We start from the raw sequence: 20,674 nt of genomic DNA, 5'->3' as shown, positions 1-20,674 counted from the left end.
GTTGGCAATGCAGGGAAATGGTTCCGTCAATTGCCCCGTGCTTCTTAATTCCCCTTTTCTTTTCTTTTATTTCAAGTAGAGCCACAATTTTTATTATTTGAAATAAAACCCACCCTTTATACCGGTTACAAGCGACTTCCCGTTCCAAAAAAAAAAAAAACTACAACTGTGTTTTTTGGAACAGGGTCCAGGGACTACGATTCTGTTTAAACTTTATTTAATAAGGGGTTCGAAGCTGTTTTCAATCCATATCCACAGCTCGCTCGCAACATACAGGGGCGCACCTGGAGAAAGTTCGAGGATTTGTGAGTTGTGAACATAATCCGTGAAGGAACGCGGACCATTATATCGTACCCATCTTACTCCCCAATCACAACGAGGTGAGAGTAGCAAGGACGAGATCCAATGTTGCAAACACAACCACAAAGCAAGCGGGAAAAATAATAAAGGGATGAAGATAAAGCAAGACAAGTGAAAAGAAAGGAGAGAACTAAATCGACAATCCTATTTATTGATCATCTGTGGATTACTATCACAAGACAACAATTGGACATTCCCCATTCCTGGCTTAACAAAAAAATTTTTGTCGGACCAATATTTCTAACAGTCAATTTAAAAGGCTCCAGGAAAGAAGCTCTCCATCTTGGGGAGGCTTCGGAAAGGAGAATTACCTCCTGAAATGTCGCAGACCTTCAGAATTTGGGTCTGCACTGGCACCATTCAGACAGCATTCAGAGCATAGGAGCAGTTCTCTTCACCTTTGATGATCATCAAACAGTATGTACTGACAAAATCATATAGAACAAGTTGTAATTTAGCTTAAATGACACAGACTTATACATAAACATGGGAAGCACACCTAGAAAGCACTTGTAGTTATTCGAACTTTCGTAGGAAATGCTCCGAAGACAAAAGACATGTAACTTAGCTAGACACCGAAGGAGGTTTTTCCTTCGGATGTTTGGAGCCATAATGATCCCCAAGCTGCTTTTCATTCGCAAGTTGGACCTGAAAAGAGAATATACAAAACTGCGTAAGAAACACCCAGATACAAATGCACAATAACATATCCAGCATGCTGTTCCCCAAGATCCACAGTTGTATACCTGTCTTGTACATTGCCATATTAACATCTGAAACTCAATATATGCAGATTAAAATCTTTCTTAAAATAGGCATTCTCATTACTTTCTCTTCTACTGTCTAATATATTTCCTCTTCATAAAGCATCACATTTACAAAAAATGGAATCCAATTCTTAAACCACTCTGAAATTAGTTATTTTAATTTCCTGATTCCAATATATTCTTTCTTAAAGAAACATGTGGTGGTGGACTTCTGGCAACTCGTATTGGGCCCCCAGGGTGAGCTAGGGGGGCAGCTGATGGCCATTTAAATCTCAAACTAAGCATCTAGTACTCCCGCCTGAATAGCAAAATGAAGATTTATCAAGTACCAGAACACACATGATTTTTTTTTTTTTTTTTCAGTCCAATGCAACCAAGAGGTTTTCTATCCAACCTACATATATAATGATAGAAGCACAATAGGGTTTGGGAACAGCTCCTTTATAAATTGATGTTCAAGCTCAATTTAAAATTAAAATTAACAATGGTTGAGGCAGCGATAAACTCAAGTATAAGAAGCATGAGTGATATACTTGTTAAAAGGGAAAAATACACAAACATCCATGTGCAATCGGTTTCTCTCCTTTCTCACCCTCACCCCTCAAACTATGCTGTGGATGATTTGCACAATAGCTTGTGCGGGTTTGTGGCTTGCAAAGCTTTCCCCTTCCTTTCTGCACCAGCAAACCCCTCATTCCCCATTTTCTGAATTACTTTTAACCCGCTCTCCTTTCGCATGCATTTTGTCTAAATTTGCCAATCAAAATTAATGGAGATGTCTTCTATTGACACTGGTAAGTATGAAGAAAGAAAAGTTGTGCAACCACCATGGATTTTCCGGTATTTACACTGGTGGCAACAACCACCATGAAGAAGGTATGTGTTTTGATGAGAGACGGATTGGTGACCAAGTTGCTTTGATAAGGTGAAACTCCTTCGCTGCATCAAAGTAGTTTTTGTCACAGCTTTGTGTCCTATTCTGTGAGAAGAACATCCCAACCTGCCTGGGAGTTAATATTTTGGAATTCAGGGGCTGCGGGGGAAAAAATAGAAAAAAAGGGCTGAAATTGTGTGAACAAGATAGAAGACATCAAGAATTTTTTTTTTGGGGGGGGGGGGTGTGACTGGAAAAGCTATAAACATATTTGCTGAGGTCGAAGCTTTGTATAAAACTTGAGGCGGGAAGAAGAGAACAGCATCATTTTGAAAGAAAGCAGAGGTGCGGTAAAGAAGGCGAATGGAAAGAAACCAGATGCCACCCCCGGAACTTTGACCCTTTTGCAAACAGCACCCATGCCATTACTCCTGTACTATAGCACACTTGGATAGACCTTTCGGTCGATACCCATTAGATGCTTAAACTCCATTGCACGTATACAATGACACATGGCAAGCTGAGGTTAGTCAATAATTCCAAACAACTACAGAGAACCAGAAAATAACCTCAAATTATGTAGAACACAAAAAATTCCACCTTTACTCTTATACTTCTCTCTATATCAGAGGACCACAAACATTAAAAGAGAGGAAATTGGATTTAGATTTGGGGATTCTCCGTCATCCGAGGGCATTTCTTGAGCCTTTCCAAATATTTTAAAAATAATTTAACCCTTGCAATCCCCACCCTCCCCTTCCCCATATAAAAAGTCTTTCACCGAATGTTCCCTTCCTAGTACGAATCTGTAACCTTCAGAAAGGTAAATCGAGAAGGAAGGAGGAAAATGAAGAATTCAACTACTAGCCAGATCAACTGATTCGACGTTAAAAACAAAAATCCAACGACAAATGATGACCAATGACAAAAGCCAGCAACGACAGACAAGAAGAGTGATACGGAACGATCGATATCCAACCAAAAAGGGGGGAAAAAAAAAAAGCCGTCAATATCACGACTTGATCAAAATCTATGAACAGATAATCTTCAAATTAATTTTGATCGTGTTCAAGTCAACGAAAGAGGGTGGGAACAGGTGATGGAAAGTAACCTTGCAGACAGGACAGATGACTTTAAGCCCTACAGCTCGGGCCTCAAGCTGCGACCCCTTTGGCTTCTGATTCCTCTCTGCGTTTCTTCTCTGTGCCTCGATCTTCTGCTTCCCCCGTGTCATCCCGCTTAGATCGTCTCTTTCTCGCTCTCTGCGTCTCTCCTCTGTCCTTCGGCGTTGGCTATCAGTGTGCGCGATCGAACGCGATCGTCGTCAGCCAAGGAATTGACAAAAAGTGGGCCAAATCGGAATGCCGGCGCACTCTAGCTTATGAACTTAAGATACGCCGAGTGCGCAATTTAACCACCTTTTTTGGCACGGCCGCGCGTTTCTGCATCGAGGCTGTCCTGACTTTCGAGACGAGGTGAAGATCCATGTTCGATAATTGTGTTTTTACTTTTTAAATTAAAGTTAAAATAACCAAAAAAAAACCATTAAAATAAAAAAATCACACATGGGGATTGATTTATAAAAAATTGTTCTCAAAACCTATATTATTGTTATCAAAACCTATGTTAATGTTATTATGGGTCTTTATTTATAATTTTTCTATTTCAGAAGTCTTTTTTTGCTATTTTTCCTAAATCTTATATCTATTATTTTTTATCTCAAATCATAGATAAAAAAAAATTCTCATTATCCAAACTTTTTTAAAAATGTGATTTTGAAATTGACTTTTACATTGATTATTAATATCATTAATGTCAATATCACTGAAAAATATGTGATTTAATTTGCTATGAACCTACTCCATAATGATCAGTTTATTAATTTGCTGGTTCCATCAGGCATTTCAGTTCAATCTTCACATCGCATTCAAGCCAAGCACAGATATAACGTTACAAAAAGTGACAATTAAATGTAAAACTATGCCACAAACACATAATCCCTTTAAAGTTTAAACCCTTTAAACGGTTTCATCATTCTTTCTCATTACTAACACCCATTCAAGTTGTGAAGGTTTGGATATTCACGACTTATAATGTTTCAAAACTTATAAGATAATAAATCACTCACCGTTTCCATTGCTTGTTTGGTTTCAGGTTGCAAATGACAAAAATCATGATTTTGGTGTTTCACTTAATAGTGATTTTAACGATTTACTAGACTGGATAGATTATTTCAAAAATTAATTTAGCACTAATTTAACGCCAAAAACTTTATTCTTTTGTCGATGTTAAGCATTTTTATTTGATTGTAACGATCAAATGAACCTATTCCATGATGATAAATTTATTAATTTTCTAACATCAGATCCTTCAGTTCAATCTTCACATCACATTAAAATTATGCACAAATATATCCGTAGTATAAGACTCAACGGTTATTTTGAAAAGATTAAGGAAATGATTAAATTATTTAATTATAACAAGTTACATGATCATTTTAAAATATTTATAAGTATTATTATATTGAGACAAATTAGTTTCGAAAAAAACAATAGTATACATACTTTTAAGTAATCTAGTAATTTTTTTAATCTTTTTAAATTAGTCTATTGAAAGGGTATTTGATGCCTCAAAAGCACTTAAATGTAAATTAAGGCAACATTTTTCTCACATATTTATCTTAATTTTTACAAAATTATTTCTGAAAAACTAACCCAAATAACCCCTCAGCCTTACATTAATGATTAGAGGCAGTATAATGTTACAAAAAGTGACACAGCTAAACGCAATCGTTCAATTTCCATAAAAACACACAACTTCTCTTACGGTTTCATTCATCAATTCTTCTTCATTGCCACTACCCTATTGGTTTTTTTTTTTTTTTTGGACTGAAACATTACCACTACCCTATTTAAACCCCAAGCCAATCAACATGCACGTAAATCCAGAACCCAAGAACAAGACGAAGTTTGATCTCATTAACCTTTTTCCTCCATTATGGGATTCTGGTTCTGCGTTGTAACTGCGATTTCTCTATATGCTTTCATTCTTGCTCTTGCCCTTAGTTTCACACGCAATAAGAAGCTACCACCTAGTCCCCCTGCCATACCCATCCTAGGAAACATCTTTTGGCTCCTAAAATCCTCTAAAAACTTCGCCGACATGGAACCCTTGCTTCGATACTTACGTTCCAAATATGGCAACATCGTCACCATTTACATGGGGTCCACTCCCGCCATTTTCATAACAGCCCACGAAACAGCTCACCGAGCTCTTGTGAAAAACGGCTCCGTTTTCGCCGGTCGTCCTTGGGCTCTTCCAACCACCACTGTCTTCTTCCCTAACCAACATGGCGTTAGTACTTCTCAATATGGTCCTACGTGGCGGCTTCTGCGTCAAAACCTCATGCAGATCATACATCCTTCTCGATTACATTCATATTCTCAGTGTCGTAAGGGTGCTTTGGATCTACTCAAGAAGAATATTCTGGCTGATATTGAATTGGGTAATAATAAGGCTATACCTATTTATGATCATATCGAGCTTTCCATGTTTGCTTTGCTGTCGCATATGTGTTTTGGATCAAAATTTGATGAGCTTACTGTTAGGGAGATTCAAAAAGTTCTCCATAACGTGCTTCACAACTTCATTAGGTTCAATGTGCTGAATTTCCTTCCATTTCTGTCCAAGATTGTGTTTAGAAAACTATGGAAAGAGCTTCTGCAGATTCGTGAAAATCAAGTTAATTTCCTCCTCCCAATCATAAAATCTCGCCATGAATTAACAAAAAGCAAGTTGGGTGAAGAACAGTACGAGGAAGAAAAACAAGGGTTCACTGCTTATATTGATACTCTTTTCGATATGAAACTGCCTGATAGTGGAAGGAAGCTAACAGACGAAGAACTAGTGAGCTTGTGTTCCGAGTTCATGTTAGCTGGAACAGACACGACGGCCACCACGTGGTTATGGGCAATGGCGAATCTCGTGAAGAATCAAACCGTACAAGAGAAACTGCTGAATGAAATAAATCAAGTTGTGGAACCAGGAGAAGAAATCGAAGAGAAGCACTTGAAGAAGATGCCATATCTGCAGGCTACAGTTTTAGAGACGATACGAAGACACCCACCCGGACACTTTATACTGCCCAGAGCAGTAACACAAGACACTGAAATGGAAGGTTACTTCATACCCAGAAACGCGATTGTGAATTTTCTGGTGGCTGAATTAGGGTGGGACCCAAATGTGTGGGAAGATCCAATGGAGTTCAAGCCTGAAAGGTTCCTGAGGAAAGGTCAAAGTGAATTAGGAGAAAAAGAGTACTGTGAGTTTGATATAAAAGGATATTCAGAGATCAAAATGATGCCGTTTGGCGCAGGAAAGAGGATCTGCCCTGCCATAAGCATGGCTCTGCTTCATGTTGAGTATTTTGTGGCCAATTTAGTGAGGGATTTTAAGTGGACGATGGAAGATGGGTGTGAAGTTGATATGACTGAGAAGCAAGCCTTCACTATTGTGATGAAGAATCCTGTGAAGCCCTGTGTGACTCCCAGATCTACCCTTTGAAATATGATTCAGCATCTTTGTTCTTCTGCATATTCTGGCATTTCAGTGAAAGTATCGCTCCTCTTTAACTAACAACTTGGTTACAGTACATGTATTTCGAGAAACAAATGGTATTACTGCTATCACTTTGATAAATATATGATCTTTTTTTTTATCATATGAGCTTTGATAATCTTTTCTATATGCTCTTTCTGCATTCTGGCATTTAAATTCAAATGAAAATACTATTTCTCTTGGATACTAATTCTTTTTTCCTTTTACACAAAATTGCAAGAAGTTTGATAATTTAGTTACTTTTTTGTTTTAAAATTGATGTTAGATTGTTCGTTCCATTTTTATTTTTCTTAGATTAGACCAAAGTTATTCTTCTAAATATGTAGAATTAAGGAAAAATTAAAAATTAAAATGGTGAGTCTAGTTTCGTAGCTTTTGTGCACGTGGCTTTCACAACAAGAGTGACACCTACTCCCATTTTCTTGTTTTTTATAATTTCACTGTAAAATGCGCCGTGAAGTATCTTGGAGGATACTCTTCAAAAATCCTGTAATGTAATGGATATGAAGTACAGGCGTCAAAGCCGTGGCAGGTTTGTAGAACGAGCGCGTCGGTCACACGTGCGGCGCATGTATGTTCTCAGTTCTCACGTGCCAAGCGATGCAGCTCTCATTGGTTGTACGGATGCTCTTAAATTCCAAAGCAAAGGCATCAATTCACGCACACTCTTCTACTTGCACTCACATTCACTGCAGATTCTCAAACAAATCTCAAGCAGTTCGGAGGGCGAGGAGGTTTTGTACTAGTTCCTTTACAGCTCAATCTCCGTTTCTCTCACGCTTTTGCATCCTAGATCGAATCGAAGTGAGTGTTTATTTTCTCTTTGCTTCTTTTTTTTATTTTTTATTTTTTAAGTAAAAGAATTGAATCATCTGTGCAACTCAGTAAATTTACCCGCTCAATGTTTCGCAGCATTGGTACAATTGGCATCAGATTGATTAATTAAGCTGAACTTTTTTGTCATATTTTTTATGAGAGGATGCATTGCTAGCTCATGATGCTGATGAAGCTGTGCGGGATCCGTTCCATCATCATCATCATCTTCTTCTTCTTCAAATAATTTCAGTTTTCTTCAGAAGTAGTTCATGAAATTCGCTTGCACAGCTTTGTCTAAGATGCTTTTGTATTTTTTGCTGAATTCTCAGTAGTGGTTCTTTCGGGCTTTACCAGGCGGATATTAGGTTTGCTTTATCATTTTACTCATTATTCGCCATCATCAAAGCGCCATTTTCTTGACGGCTTAGATTTTGAAATATTACTTATAATTTTTACTAAATATAATACGAAAATGTAGGCTGCACGTCTGTTAGATGATTTTGTAATCCACTGCATTTACATGGCCCCTTTCCTTGCGTGTGTAATAAAATTAGTGGTCTGACCGCGAGTCATATGAGCGTACTCTTCTGTGTAAGCAGAAGTCCGATCAGCCATTATTTTTTCTTTTGGCTCTCTCCTCTTCGAATTTTAGAGAAGGCATGGTTGGTAAGGCTTGGCCTTAAGAGTCCTTCCTCTGGTTTTATCCAGATCCTTCGTGAGACTTGATAAAAACGTAGACATTCTATCCTTGTTCTTGGAATTTGTTAAACTTTAATTCATCTTGATAATATTGCCAAACATGCCTAATTGTCTCCAACACTGATTGAATGTTATGGTATTGAAATATAGGGAATCAATAACTGATGCTGATTACACATAAAATCATGCTTAGATAATGTGATCTCCGACGTAAAGTAAACAAAGCTTGCTTTGCTTGTGCTTATGCTTTGTTAGCTGAAAATATTTTAACCACCCTGCTACTATTGACCTGTATAAGTGTCAAAGCAAGATTTTCCCCTTTATTTTTGATTAAATCATTTTCTTATAACATTATTGTCTGTTGTTATTTCAGGCTAGTAGCATTCTGTGGAATTCAGTGGCTTGATTCTGCTGCAGCTGCTGATGTAACTACTTACTAGATAGACACATGTTCGAAGCAGGCATTTTTCATACGGTTGTCTCAGATGACTCTTAGTGGCTATATTATGCTTAAACATTGTTGCTATGGGCGTTTGTCTGATGAAATGGCAATGGCCATGGCTTCTTTATGTTCTGCTGATATGTCATGTGATCAATCGGAATGAAGCAATTAGTCCTGATGGTATGATCATGCATTTCTTCTTGATCCCGTAAATTTGTTACTATTTAGTCATTCAGTATTGTCTGTAAGTTTTGATTCTCATGCGATCAAATCCACGTTTTTATGTTACAAAGATTTGCATGCTTTCTGATGCAATATACAAAAAAGAAAATAATGTTAATTTTATAATTTATATATCTTTTCATCTGAGCATGTAGGATTTTTTTATGATCATGATGAATTTGTGATTTAGTTGGCTTTCTGTTCAGATATCTTCTTCCTATATAAATGTTTTAGTAATTTCATTTTGTCTTTGCAGGAGAGGCACTTCTCAGCTTCAGGACGGCAGCTAGCCCCAATAGTGACCTGTTACCTTGGAGGCCTGAGGATCCTGATCCGTGTAAATGGAAAGGAGTAAAATGTGATCCCAAAACCAAGAGAGTGACAAATCTGTATGATTTTTTTTTTTCATGTTCTCTGTTTTGTTTACATTTTGTCTTTATAAAAATTGATCACGTCATTTTTGCTTACTTTTTATGTCGGCTTATTTTAAACTATTTTGCATTGTTACAGAATCAGTTTGGATTAGGACTGAAAGTATATATCATCTCCACCCCTCTTGTATAGCGATGATTATTAATGTAACATTGATTATCTGGAGAGTGAAATGGTTATATCATGCTATTTTTGGTCTCATAAGATTATATCATGTTGGTTTGAGAAATTGAACTCTATATTATGGTAAAAGAAATACTGGGATTTTAAACGAGACAGGAGCTTTGCTGACAAGTTTGTCGGGCCTTTCATATCTCACTTTGCTTTCATGGCTGATAATATAGGTTTCTTGATCATTTTAAGTTAAGTGGGTCTATTTCAGCTGACCTTGGGAAGCTAGAGCATCTGAGGATTCTGTATGTATTCTGCCTTTTTCTTTTTGAAGTTATTTGATTCTGTTGATTTTTTGCTGGTCTTCTGCATCTGATGTAGATAACTCATCTATATTATAGTGCTCTTAACAACAACAACTTATATGGGACTATTCCTTCAGAATTAGGAAACTGCACTGAATTGCAAGAGATGTAAGTAATAAGTACCACCTTTGGTTCCTCAATCTTTTCCACAACTTCTGTTCTCCCTTTTAAATTGGAAAATTATGTACATTTGTCCTGACTGATTTTAGGAATAACGATCCAACGATGCAGCCTCTCCTTGTTAACCTTGATGCTTACGTTTGGAAATTGATCAGGAAATATATTTACTATTGCATTTTTGTTAAGTGTGCCCAAGCACGTACCTCACTTCTATGGTATTAATTGAAGCATGGTATTTGCCTGTTGTATTACTATTTGTTACATTATTGTTTTGCACAGCATTTTGCATGAATTTGTACAATCTGCTTGGGACTAGAGAATCATTGATAGAGGAAGAAAGTTATAAGAAACCATTGATATCATCCTTCATTGCGTTTTGTGTTACTAAAATATTGATTTGTTGGGAAATTTTTATTTTTTCCTCTTGCAGATATTTGCATAGTAACTACCTTAGTGGAGTGATCCCCAATGAAATCGGAAATCTTTCACAACTTCAAAATTTGTGAGTTTCTCCCGTTATATGCTCCCTTTGTGTTTCATTATCACTTGCATTTATCTGGATGAAGCATCGCAAATATTGTGGTGCTGCATGATGAAGAAGTGACCTCTGGTTGGGTGGGGGAAAAGGAATAAATGAGGCAGGGCCAAACTGCTGTGGTGTGTTTCATGTGTGGAAGGCTGACAGGCATGCTTGTAAAGAGGGTTAGGGGACTGTGCAATAGTTTAACGTAGTTTCTGGTTCCTCTCATCCAAATTCTACATTACTGTCTTAAAACAGATCACATTCATTCAACACGTCTCCCTATTCTGCAGGGATATATCAAGTAACTCCCTTAGTGGGAGTATTCCTCCATCACTTGGGAAATTATATACCCTAAAAAATTTGTAAGTAGCCTTGTTTATCTTCACTTTTTTATTCATTCTTGTGTTAATCTATTATTTGAATGGAAAATGACTCTTTCTTACTGTGTTCATATTTGATACTTTTTAGCAATGTGTCGTTCAATTTTCTGGTAGGACCGATACCTTTGGATGGTGTGCTTGCCAACTTCACTGAAAGATCGTAAGTACTGTCCTCCCTCCCCTGTTGATTAGTGATATTAGATTGTCTGTCCTAATGTAGCAGCCAACTTATAAGATGCAAATTTATACTTCTCAATAGCGTAACAAATATGCTTTGATGCAGCTTTCTTGGAAATCTTGGTTTGTGTGGAGTGCAAATCAATACAGCATGTAAGAATGATGGTTCACCTAATTCCAACCCTCAATCTCCGACATCAGGTAAAGTTGAAACCATTTAAATGAATCATCTATTTTCACCCATTGACTTCATGCATATGAATGCGTTAACCCTCTTTTTTCTAGAAGTTTTTAGCATTGCATTTCAGCCAGAGACTTTAAATGGCAAAATACATGTGAGTGCACTTATCCATAGAACCTTTCCCAACATACTCCTTCCTACGCAATTGATTTTATCCTACAAACCCTGATTCTCTATAGACGCTATAATTTTACCTGAAATGTACCTGGCTGCTGGGTAGTGTAAAAGTAATTAAGCATCATTTTTAGAGCCACTACTACAAGTTTTTACTTATTGGGAAAGTCATGGGGCAGCTTCAGATGAACCAAGAGGATACTTTCTCGATCTGGTTTTGTGTCATAAATGTAGTGAAATGAGTGCTTTTACAATATAGAATTACCCAGGATCCTTTTTCTTTTTTCCAATTTTTAATTCCAAACACTGCAAGCAAGCAGGTCCATAACATTTGTGTAGTGTTCACAAAGGCGCCCCTCTGAATGGACTAAATATTCTTTTTTATGCAATTTTTGTTTGGAGCAGTTTTGTATGCTTAACTGGACCGCATTCTTACTGTTTTGACTTTGATAATGTTACTTTCTACAGACCAAAATCAAAATGGAAAAAGGAAAGATTCTGGCCGGCTGCTTATTAGTGCACTAGCAACTGTGGGTGCACTACTTTTAGTGGCACTGATGTGCTTCTGGGGTTGCTTTCTTTATAAGAAGTTTGGTAAAAATCACAGAGAAAGTCTAGCAATGGATGTCTGCGGAGGTAACTACCTAAGCTTCATGCTAGCTACTTGGCCCTTTTGAGCTATCTTATCTTTCTGAAATCATAAGTACTCTAAATTTGATCTCTCTTTAAATCTTGCAGGGGCATCAATTGTGATGTTTCATGGAGATCTCCCATATTCTTCAAAAGATATTATTAAAAAACTAGAGAGTTTAAATGAGGAACACATAATTGGTTGTGGAGGATTTGGAACAGTTTACAGGGTTGCAATGGATGATGGGAATGTATTTGCTTTGAAAAGGATTGTAAAGTTAAATGAGGGCTTTGATCGATTTTTTGAGAGAGAGCTTGAAATTCTTGGAAGCATAAAACACAGATATCTTGTGAACCTAAGAGGCTATTGCAATTCACCTACATCAAAGTTGTTAATATATGATTACCTACCTGGTGGTAGTCTTGATGAAGCTCTTCATGGTAAGATGCGTATTTAAATTATCACTATTCTTTTCATCAGAACATTGATGCATGCTGCTGCTATAATGTGGGATATTCTGTGCACTATTAAAGGTTAATATTTGGTTATCAATTCTAGTATGTGGTAATTTTTTTGGGATCTGTTTGGAATTCTTAGTAATCTCAAGAATATAATAGCATGTTTGACTATGATATTGATAAATATTCCAGGCCAGCTAAAATGTGGGTGGATCTTTTCAACATAATAGCATTTTATAGGCTTTTCAACAAATTGCCTTAATACAATTCATGGTTTTATTACTTAGTGCACCTTGAGATAGAGGTCTCAGTTGTAACTGTTTTCCCACATGCAAATCTCATTTTGGAATAAGCATCTTCACTGGTTAGTGGATAAAAATGTTGGGGGATAATGATACTTTATGATGCATTAAACAGAAAGATCTGAGCAACTTGATTGGGATTCACGCTTGAATATCATCTTGGGAGCTGCAAAAGGGCTTGCCTACCTGCATCATGATTGTTCGCCTAGGATCATACACCGTGACATAAAATCAAGCAATATTTTGCTTGATGGAAACTTGGATGCTCGAGTCTCTGACTTTGGACTCGCCAAACTTCTGAAGGATGAGGAATCTCACATCACTACCATTGTTGCTGGAACATTTGGTTATCTAGCTCCAGGTAAGCAATATAGAATGGATATACTGTTAGCCAGATAGATAATTCACAGGATGAGTCATGGGCAATGCATTGAGCATTTGAACTATCAATGAATTTCTCTTGTTGATTCCGGTGCATGGATGTTTACTTTGTTTATCTCTTGTTCTATAGTGTTGCATACTTAAGGATGATGAGAAAGATTGTAGATTACATAATAATCTCAAGGAATATCTCACGTGTCTTCCCTGGGAAATTTTTGTGTGTGTGTGTGTGTTTTTTTTTTTTTTTTTTTGGGGGGGGTGTGGTTCAGCGAAGGCAGATTTAGGGTGAAAAGGGTTACTAGATTTTGGTCAAGAGTCAAGAGTTATTATGATGTTTGCAGGACCTCAGCATCTATTCTGATTTTATCTTTTAAGAGAATCGCTAATCCCTGTTTGTTACGTTTTCCTCTCTTCACTTTTGCTAACATTATTATAATATCATTTCTCTTCACTTTTGCACCGTTTGTGCATGTCATCCGCAGGCAAAAATGAAGGCTATGATTAGAAGTTGAAAGTTTTCGCTCTTGACATAAGGGTGTTAATACTGACAATCTATACGTGTTTACAACTATATTACGTATTTAACAAATTTGTGACACTAAGATGGGGTGGCTCCTTTTGGATTTTGCTGAAGGTTTTAGAGTTTTGGTTTTGCTTTCTAATTCCACTGTCTGATGAAGCACTGTTGCTCCATGGCAGAATATATGCTAAGTGGTAGAGCAACTGAAAAGACTGATGTTTATAGTTTCGGTGTCCTGGTACTTGAAGTGTTGAGTGGAAAGCGACCAACAGATGCATCTTTCATTGAGAAGGGCCTCAATATTGTTGGTTGGGTAATACCATACATCCCGTACATTAGCTTTAAGTTGAACTTGCTTTTCGTCTGCTGCTTGTAGTAGAAATACTAGTTTCCTCTTTAAAAATATACTGCTTATTACAGTCCCCCCCCCCCTTTTTATTGCATTGAAGCTACATTGTCCTGCCCCAAAATCTTAGGTAGCATTTCGAATGCGGATATTTAAATTTGATGTTTTAGGAAGGTTATTTTTGGAGCAAATTTGATTGATTTATTAAAAAAATTATTTAGGACGTACGCAACACCCTTCTGGTTGCCGCCAACATTAGATCCACATATCATATGCAATATGAACAAGGATTGCATGATAATCATCTTGGTGTTTTACAGAGAACTCCAGCTTTCCTCTCAAGTCAAATTATTGTTCTTCCTTTGAGCACTTTTGTTCTGCTACTTGGTTTTCCTCTCTGATGTTAATGATTATGCAGCCCTCTTTGTACATACTCTGTATGTTTCGAAGTTGGGCTCTCATTTCTTTCCTAGTTCTGTACCCTGTAGTATTCATAGCTTTGATTTCTTTGATCACTTATGAGATTGAAATCAAATCTTATGTTGGGTTTTTTTTTCCTTTTTCTTTTTAAAATAAATTGTGGCAGTTAAATCATTTAATAACGGAGAACAGAGCAAGAGATATAGTTGATCAGCAATGTGAAGGAGTGCAGCTAGAGAGCCTGGATGCGTTGCTTTCTGTAGCTATACTGTGTGTATGCTCGAGTCCGGAGGATCGACCCACAATGCACAGAGTGGTCCAATTGATTGAATCAGAGGTGATGACCCCATGCCCAAGTGACTTTTATGACTCCAACTCTGAATAGAGCCCAGGCCCGTCATAGCTTGTATCATTGCTCAGAAATGTGATGCTGAGTGAAAGGGGCTCAGGATTCTCAAAGCAGATTTATGATCGATCCCTTGCCCCACAACCTCTTCAAGACTGGGAATTCGGGTTCATGACCTGTTACCATGTGTTGTGTCTTTCTGTGTCTTTGCGAATTTAATTTGAAAATTGGTTATTTATTGAATCTGGCCTCCTCCCCTCTTTTTTTTTTTTTGGGTTATAATTTGTAACGTAATTTGTAATGGTTGCATTTATTCACTAGAGTGCAAGTGTATATTAATCTGCATGAATTGAAAACGCCCTCCTCTGCTAGAGATGGTTCTGACATTTCATTGTAGATTTTGTGATCTGTTTCCGGTACAAATATAAGATCCTGTTTCACTTTTATTTTAGTCCTGAATATAAGATTCAATCCATTTTATCTCTTATATTTATACTTTTTTTCTTCTCAAAGTAGCTATTCTAACAATAATAGTTCTAATCAATACATTTGATTAGTAAAGATATTTTAGGAAAAACAACTTATTTAGGACAAATAACTAATTCAACTTATTTCCTTAATCTCCTCAAATTAGTCAACTGACTTTTATAATTAGGATCGGAGCTAGTATATCTCTTACTAATAGAGACTGAGTTTAATAGAAAGAACTGACTTCTCATAATATAACAAACTAATATTTGAATTCCCAATAAAAGAGTTGTTCACGTTTAGTATCCTGCAGTCAAATAAGATTGCAGATTCTGGCCGACAAAAAGCCAAGAAAAGCATAGCCATCACAATATCAATATTCCATGGGAGCCAATTAATAGAGATTTGATAACACTATGTCTCACATTAGGCAAGAAAAAATACAAGTGCCATGGTTCTCCCATCTCATCAGCCAATTTCTGACTTTTGATGTTCCATCTCATTAAAGTACCCATCTAGGTCCAAACAGTTCTGCTCATCCATGTCAAGCCTAATGAGGCACTTAAACCACATCGTGGCAATTCTATAGTTCCTTCTATTCCTTCTAACATTAAACCTATAATATTTCAAACTGACAGGATCCCTGATCAGTATTCCACATCCTAATAAACGAATTTTCAAGCTAGTTTTGGATCAGATTTTCCAGAAAATTTAATCATCAATGAAATATACTCACGCGCTTTATGTAACAATCCACGTTTAGGTTCTTGGATGGCTGCGAGCAACCAGCCGTAATCTGATATCGTTGAATCAGACAATGGCTCAAGAAATTCGCACCGATCTAGTATTTCAGGTGGTGGGGCTCCAGCAATGAGATTGGTATCTAGTCTTGGCTTACCCTTTGAGAGCTCCGTGGGAGCCTTGGCTGAGGGAACATGAAGAGCATTGGGAGAGGTCCCCGGAACAACCTCTTGTTTAAAGGGCAGTGCTCTTGCACCTTGCAGACAGAACTCGATCCACTGATGGATTAGTGGGGATGGGCCCCGGATTCGGCCACCAATCCGGTTTGTTTGAATCCTAGAGGCAGCTGGAATTGCCTGCAAAAGGAATAAGACGATGGGTGAGAAAAATGTCTACTAAGAAGGAATAAGAAATAATCTATGAATTCAATATTGGAATCATAAACTAGAAATAAGACAATGCAAACTGCGGAAGGAACCCTTTTCCTCTTACATTACCAAACAGGACACAAGGCAGCAAAATATAAGTACCATACCCAAAGATCTGCCCATAAGCTAGCTCCAGATTTTGGAACAACTACTGTAACATTAGACATGCGCTTGGCAACAGGAATGATGTCGCTACTCCATCCAACAGTTACCCACACATCTCCAACTCCAAAAGCTTTCAAATAGTGGACACCGTCAAACAGTCGAACCTAAACAAAGCCAACTGGATCGTGATGTTGAAATATGTAATTTGGACAAAGAGAAAAAGGAGAGAGATATTCTTTTCTTAGTAAGTAATTTTCATATCTTAGAAGCATTGGTTTCATTCTATCCTGCACATAGCAAAAGCAACAACAGCAGTTAAGAGATTGCCTTCATATCAGTACCTGCTTTGCAAGCAAGGCTAAATTGTGCTCAACAGCATCTCTCCCACCATCAACTTGCAAATTAATGTTGTTGGTATTGTATGAGGCTCCCATATACTTCAAAACTGCACCAACGACCTCTCTGGGGGAATCAACCATTGAGATCCTTCCCGCAAGCTCTGGCCGCCACAAATCTGCCCAATCCTGCGTTTACAGATTATATACTTTCACAAAAGATGTATAAAAAATAACATTGGTTCCAACCAAAACAAAAAAAAACAAAAATTACCTCCATAGGAGCCAAATTATACTTTTGAAATTTGTTTTTCTTGTAGGCTATAACCATGCAGCCCAATCGATATGGAGCAGCCCATACGTCACCGTTGGGATCTATTTCTCCCTCCCTATTCCTGCGCAGGTATACCTGGAACTTATTCAGTGAATGCATTATGCTATAAAAAGATATTCCAACAGGATAAGTAATAACATTATGCTAAAATAAATGGCCTATGCTGACTAGGATAACTGCCCCACCAAAAATTATACTAACACATTATAATAACAGGTTTGGCAAGGTACCATTAAGCAGAAGCCATCATCTCGTGTTCTTTTGTCATTTCATAACCCTTTTTCCCCATGAAGCCATATTATAAGGGACACATTTCATTGTCAAACATTATTAACAGCAATTTTTACTTTGCATAGTTTTTATTTGACTAACATAATGTCCCTCTCCCCTCTCCCTGCATGCATTTCGGTTCCCTCCTTCCCATTATCCTATGTCGGTTGCGCCAACCTGTTTTTGTTTGATGAAAATTCTTAAAAGACACCATCTTGATGAATTTGATGAAGACTTTAGTAAGCAGGATGTACTCAACCTTAAAACCAGACCTCTTGCCCCGTGGACCATACATGGCTCCTCCAATGTGAGAATCCATCAGATTTATGTGGTTGGTCATCATCTTATGATCTTGCAAAGGATGCAAGTGCGTACAAATATGTCTCACTAACAAGTGCACCCATACACAGAACTACCCAGTATTAATTATCCCTTTGTTTTCCTCTACTCAGATCTCAAATATTCCTACATGCCTAGCAGTCAAGGCGGACTCATCAAATGTAAAGGAAACTACATTCAGAAGAACAATTCTTCATTACAGATACAGGACTAAAAGGTGAGCCAACTAATTTTGCATATGAACTAAGAATCCAGAAAAGACTTCTGACAAGACACAATTTTTAGGAAGAGATACAAAATAAACGATTACCTTCCATCTCTCATCTAGGCCTTTAAACCAATCCTGGTCTTCAACATCACGTATTGGCTCAATTATAGCTTTGTTGATGGCAAATTTAAGCCAGGAGTCCCCAATACTAACAATATCTGCCGCCAAAGCAGATGCAGGCCCAATATTTCCTTTAGTGAAGGGAATTGACAGATCTGAGAAAATACTCTCAAGACTTGTATTATACTTCACATTAAATTTTAACCTTCTCCCTTGAGATTTTATGAAGTCCTAAAAGTAAAGAAACATCAGCATGAGAAGCTATGAAAGAAGAAATTATTGCAAATTTAACTCAAATATGAAATGGAAAAATAAAAGAATCGGTGACGTAAACTGGATAAACAAAGACAATAGCAGTAGGATTTTAGGCAAATTTCAAGCGAGAACCTCACAAGTGCTGAGAAAGAAAACAGAAAAGAGAGAGAGCAGAAGTGAGAAATTTAATAAGCAAAGTTAGAGAATTAAAATAAAGAAGAAAGTTAAGCAATATATCACACACCTTGATCCATGATGGAGGCACAGAACCACGTAGAGCAACAATTTTGAGAGGCACAGTCAATGCATATGTTTTAGATTTCCAAGCATTAAAAGCTGCTTCTAAATCCTTGTCTAAAACATTTTCTGTGTCATTATCGTGTTTTCTTCCTTCATTTTCATCTACAACCATAAAACCATGAATCATGTCAACGGCCAAGTCTTTCAGAGTTTATTTCTTAACAGCAATGGCATGCGATCCACAAACAAAAATCAGTACAGTGAACAAAATGCAGGACCAATCCTTAACTGACAAGCTAGAACTGACAGGGTACACATATTGAGTGTGCCACAAAATGCAAGAAGCAACAACTTTAAGATATCAGTAACCACGGAGTGTTCAATGTAAACTGCATATCAAAAAGACATATCAAAGTAAAGCAGAAATGATAAACAAACTAATAAGAGAGTTTCAACCAATCCTCATCTCCATCTATAGTACTAGAATTCTCTATATGCTTTTTTTTCCAAATCATATACATCTAGAGACAAATTTGATACTTTAAGACCTCCAGCCCTATCAAATTGCTTTTTAGTAATCTCCGCTAACATATACATTTTGCTCTTCTATGATAAAGGATGAAGGTAGGTATGAACACAAACCAAGCCTTGAGCTCTTTCTGTATTCATTTTGTTCCTCTTCATTGTGAATGGAAGACAATGAGCATGGTCGCCCGAGAAGCTTCAATGCAAATCTAAAAATAAGGTATTGAAGAACCATAGTTTATCCAATATTCTTTCGGATTTAAATTCCACCTATCTTCGAAGAAATCAATCAAATAGTGAATACGCATCCGAAGCTTCAGAGAGTTTATGAAACTATTAAAGGACCAATATTCTCTCTTTAGGATCTTTAAAGTACATATTATAGCGTCGGTTCTCTCGGTGCCCTTCAATCTATTGATAACATTATTGATCCCGATCTATGCGCGCATCTTAGCTGACAAGTGAAGTGAATAAGGATTAAGCTCAAGAAAAGTATGAAAATAAATTTATTAGTTATCAGTACCACTAAAGAGAACTCTTACGCATAAATATGAAGCTCGAAATAAAGCTAGAAACGCAATATCAATTAACAAGAAGAAGAAGACATCAGTTAATACATATGGTCAGTCGTTTGATACCTTCCGTTGTCTGCTTATCTTGAAGCGATGAAGAGGCGGGAAGAGTGGTCGCAGAAGCCGAACTTACATGAATGCCAATGCAAAATCCAAAGCCAATACCAAGCGCCACAGAGACCACGAGGCGCGCGAAAATCTGAGGTAAGTTGAGAGGCTTTCTTGAACACGCTTGATACTCATCGTCACCAGTAGCGGCCGGCGAAAGAGGGATCACATTCCGGCAACCGGAGAATACAATTGTACCACTAAACCGAAATAGCGTCTTCACGGAGCAGGAGATGAGAAGGAAGGGAGGTTCAGGTTTCCGCAAACGATAAAAGCGAAGCGGTGAACCAACAGATAGCGGGAACCGTGTTGGAACCAAAGCAGCCATAGACGGACGCCCTTCGAACGCTCTCATTCTCTCAGACATTTAAACATAAAATGCCTAATGTTTCGGAATTTTAATTTATGCGATCAGAATTTTATTTTTAATTTAATTTATATAAATTTATTTATACAAGTTATGATGAATTATTTATACAAATTATGATGAATTATATAAGTTAGCTGGTATGAGCCATTATTTTAGGTTGTTAGTAAATATCATAATTAGCTCTAGCTCGAGACGTTAAATATTACTGCAAGGCCTGTCAACCTTACAAGCCTGCGTCTCATTTCAAATTTTGAGTTAAATAAAATTGGGAAAATAATTAGAAAATGACTATTGAAATTTGAAATGACAAAATAGGCACGCGGATATATGAAATGACCAAATAGATATAAGGTATCAATTTGGAATTTTAACAATTCGATAGAAAGACTAAAATGCTTCTGAACCTCTTTGAAGACATGAATAAGTGGTTACTCTCAATACAAAAGTTGCAATTCATATTACAAATATTGTCATTATTATTACCGAAGTAGTGAAATTGGCTCTAAATACATGTTACTTGGATTTGAAAGAAACAAGTTGTAAATAGCAATAGCGAAATTGTAACTCTCATAATGAAAGTTGTAATTCACAT

The 20,674-nt window shown here is 37.1% G+C and overlaps 4 protein-coding genes across 5 annotated transcripts; 2 read left to right on the top strand and 2 right to left on the bottom strand.

Annotated features, from left to right (window-relative positions):
• Positions 1-478: 478 nt before the first annotated feature.
• On the bottom strand, positions 479-3,450 carry LOC114749325 (uncharacterized). 2 transcript variants are annotated; one of them, XR_003740544.1, is made up of 2 exons: positions 3,113-3,227; positions 479-1,425 (listed from the first exon to the last, which is right to left on the bottom strand). XR_003740544.1 is itself a non-coding variant. In XM_028937820.1 (2 exons), exons 1-2 carry the CDS (start codon positions 3,233-3,235, stop codon positions 771-773), a joined length of 459 nt encoding a protein of 152 aa, XP_028793653.1. In that variant the 5' UTR covers positions 3,236-3,450; the 3' UTR covers positions 765-770. The 2 variants fall into 2 exon arrangements, 1 of the variants encoding a protein (XP_028793653.1); XM_028937820.1 differs by having other exon boundaries at positions 765-1,106; positions 3,113-3,450.
• A 1,548-nt stretch (positions 3,451-4,998) lies between these two features.
• Positions 4,999-6,564, top strand: LOC114749344 (cytochrome P450 89A2-like). The gene has a single exon (XM_028937849.1). It carries the CDS (start codon positions 4,999-5,001, stop codon positions 6,562-6,564), a length of 1,566 nt encoding a protein of 521 aa, XP_028793682.1.
• Positions 6,565-7,220: 656 nt separating this feature from the next.
• LOC114749323 (LRR receptor-like serine/threonine-protein kinase FEI 1) lies at positions 7,221-15,081 on the top strand. Its single transcript, XM_028937818.1, has 14 exons — positions 7,221-7,422; positions 8,507-8,755; positions 9,054-9,186; positions 9,574-9,645; positions 9,742-9,813; positions 10,256-10,327; positions 10,639-10,710; positions 10,817-10,888; positions 11,012-11,106; positions 11,729-11,896; positions 11,999-12,331; positions 12,767-13,012; positions 13,732-13,865; positions 14,485-15,081. Exons 2-14 carry the CDS (start codon positions 8,659-8,661, stop codon positions 14,701-14,703), a joined length of 1,785 nt encoding a protein of 594 aa, XP_028793651.1. The 5' UTR covers positions 7,221-7,422; positions 8,507-8,658; the 3' UTR covers positions 14,704-15,081.
• A 445-nt stretch (positions 15,082-15,526) lies between these two features.
• Positions 15,527-20,053, bottom strand: LOC114749324 (uncharacterized). Its single transcript, XM_028937819.1, has 7 exons — positions 19,671-20,053; positions 18,512-18,669; positions 17,995-18,243; positions 17,016-17,150; positions 16,748-16,930; positions 16,409-16,570; positions 15,527-16,229 (listed from the first exon to the last, which is right to left on the bottom strand). The coding sequence occupies exons 1-7, from the start codon at positions 20,038-20,040 to the stop codon at positions 15,810-15,812; spliced, it is 1,677 nt and encodes a 558-aa protein (XP_028793652.1). The 5' UTR covers positions 20,041-20,053; the 3' UTR covers positions 15,527-15,809.
• Between the last annotated feature and the right edge of the window lie 621 nt (positions 20,054-20,674).

Source organism: Neltuma alba, unplaced genomic scaffold (assembly GCF_004799145.2).
Source record: "Neltuma alba isolate B1F8T4 unplaced genomic scaffold, ASM479914v2 tig00006019_pilon, whole genome shotgun sequence".
In the NCBI taxonomy this organism is placed as follows: domain Eukaryota; kingdom Viridiplantae; phylum Streptophyta; class Magnoliopsida; order Fabales; family Fabaceae; genus Neltuma; species Neltuma alba.
The sequence above is the reverse complement of the archived record's forward strand: the minus strand, read 5'-3'. Positions and strand labels throughout refer to the sequence as shown.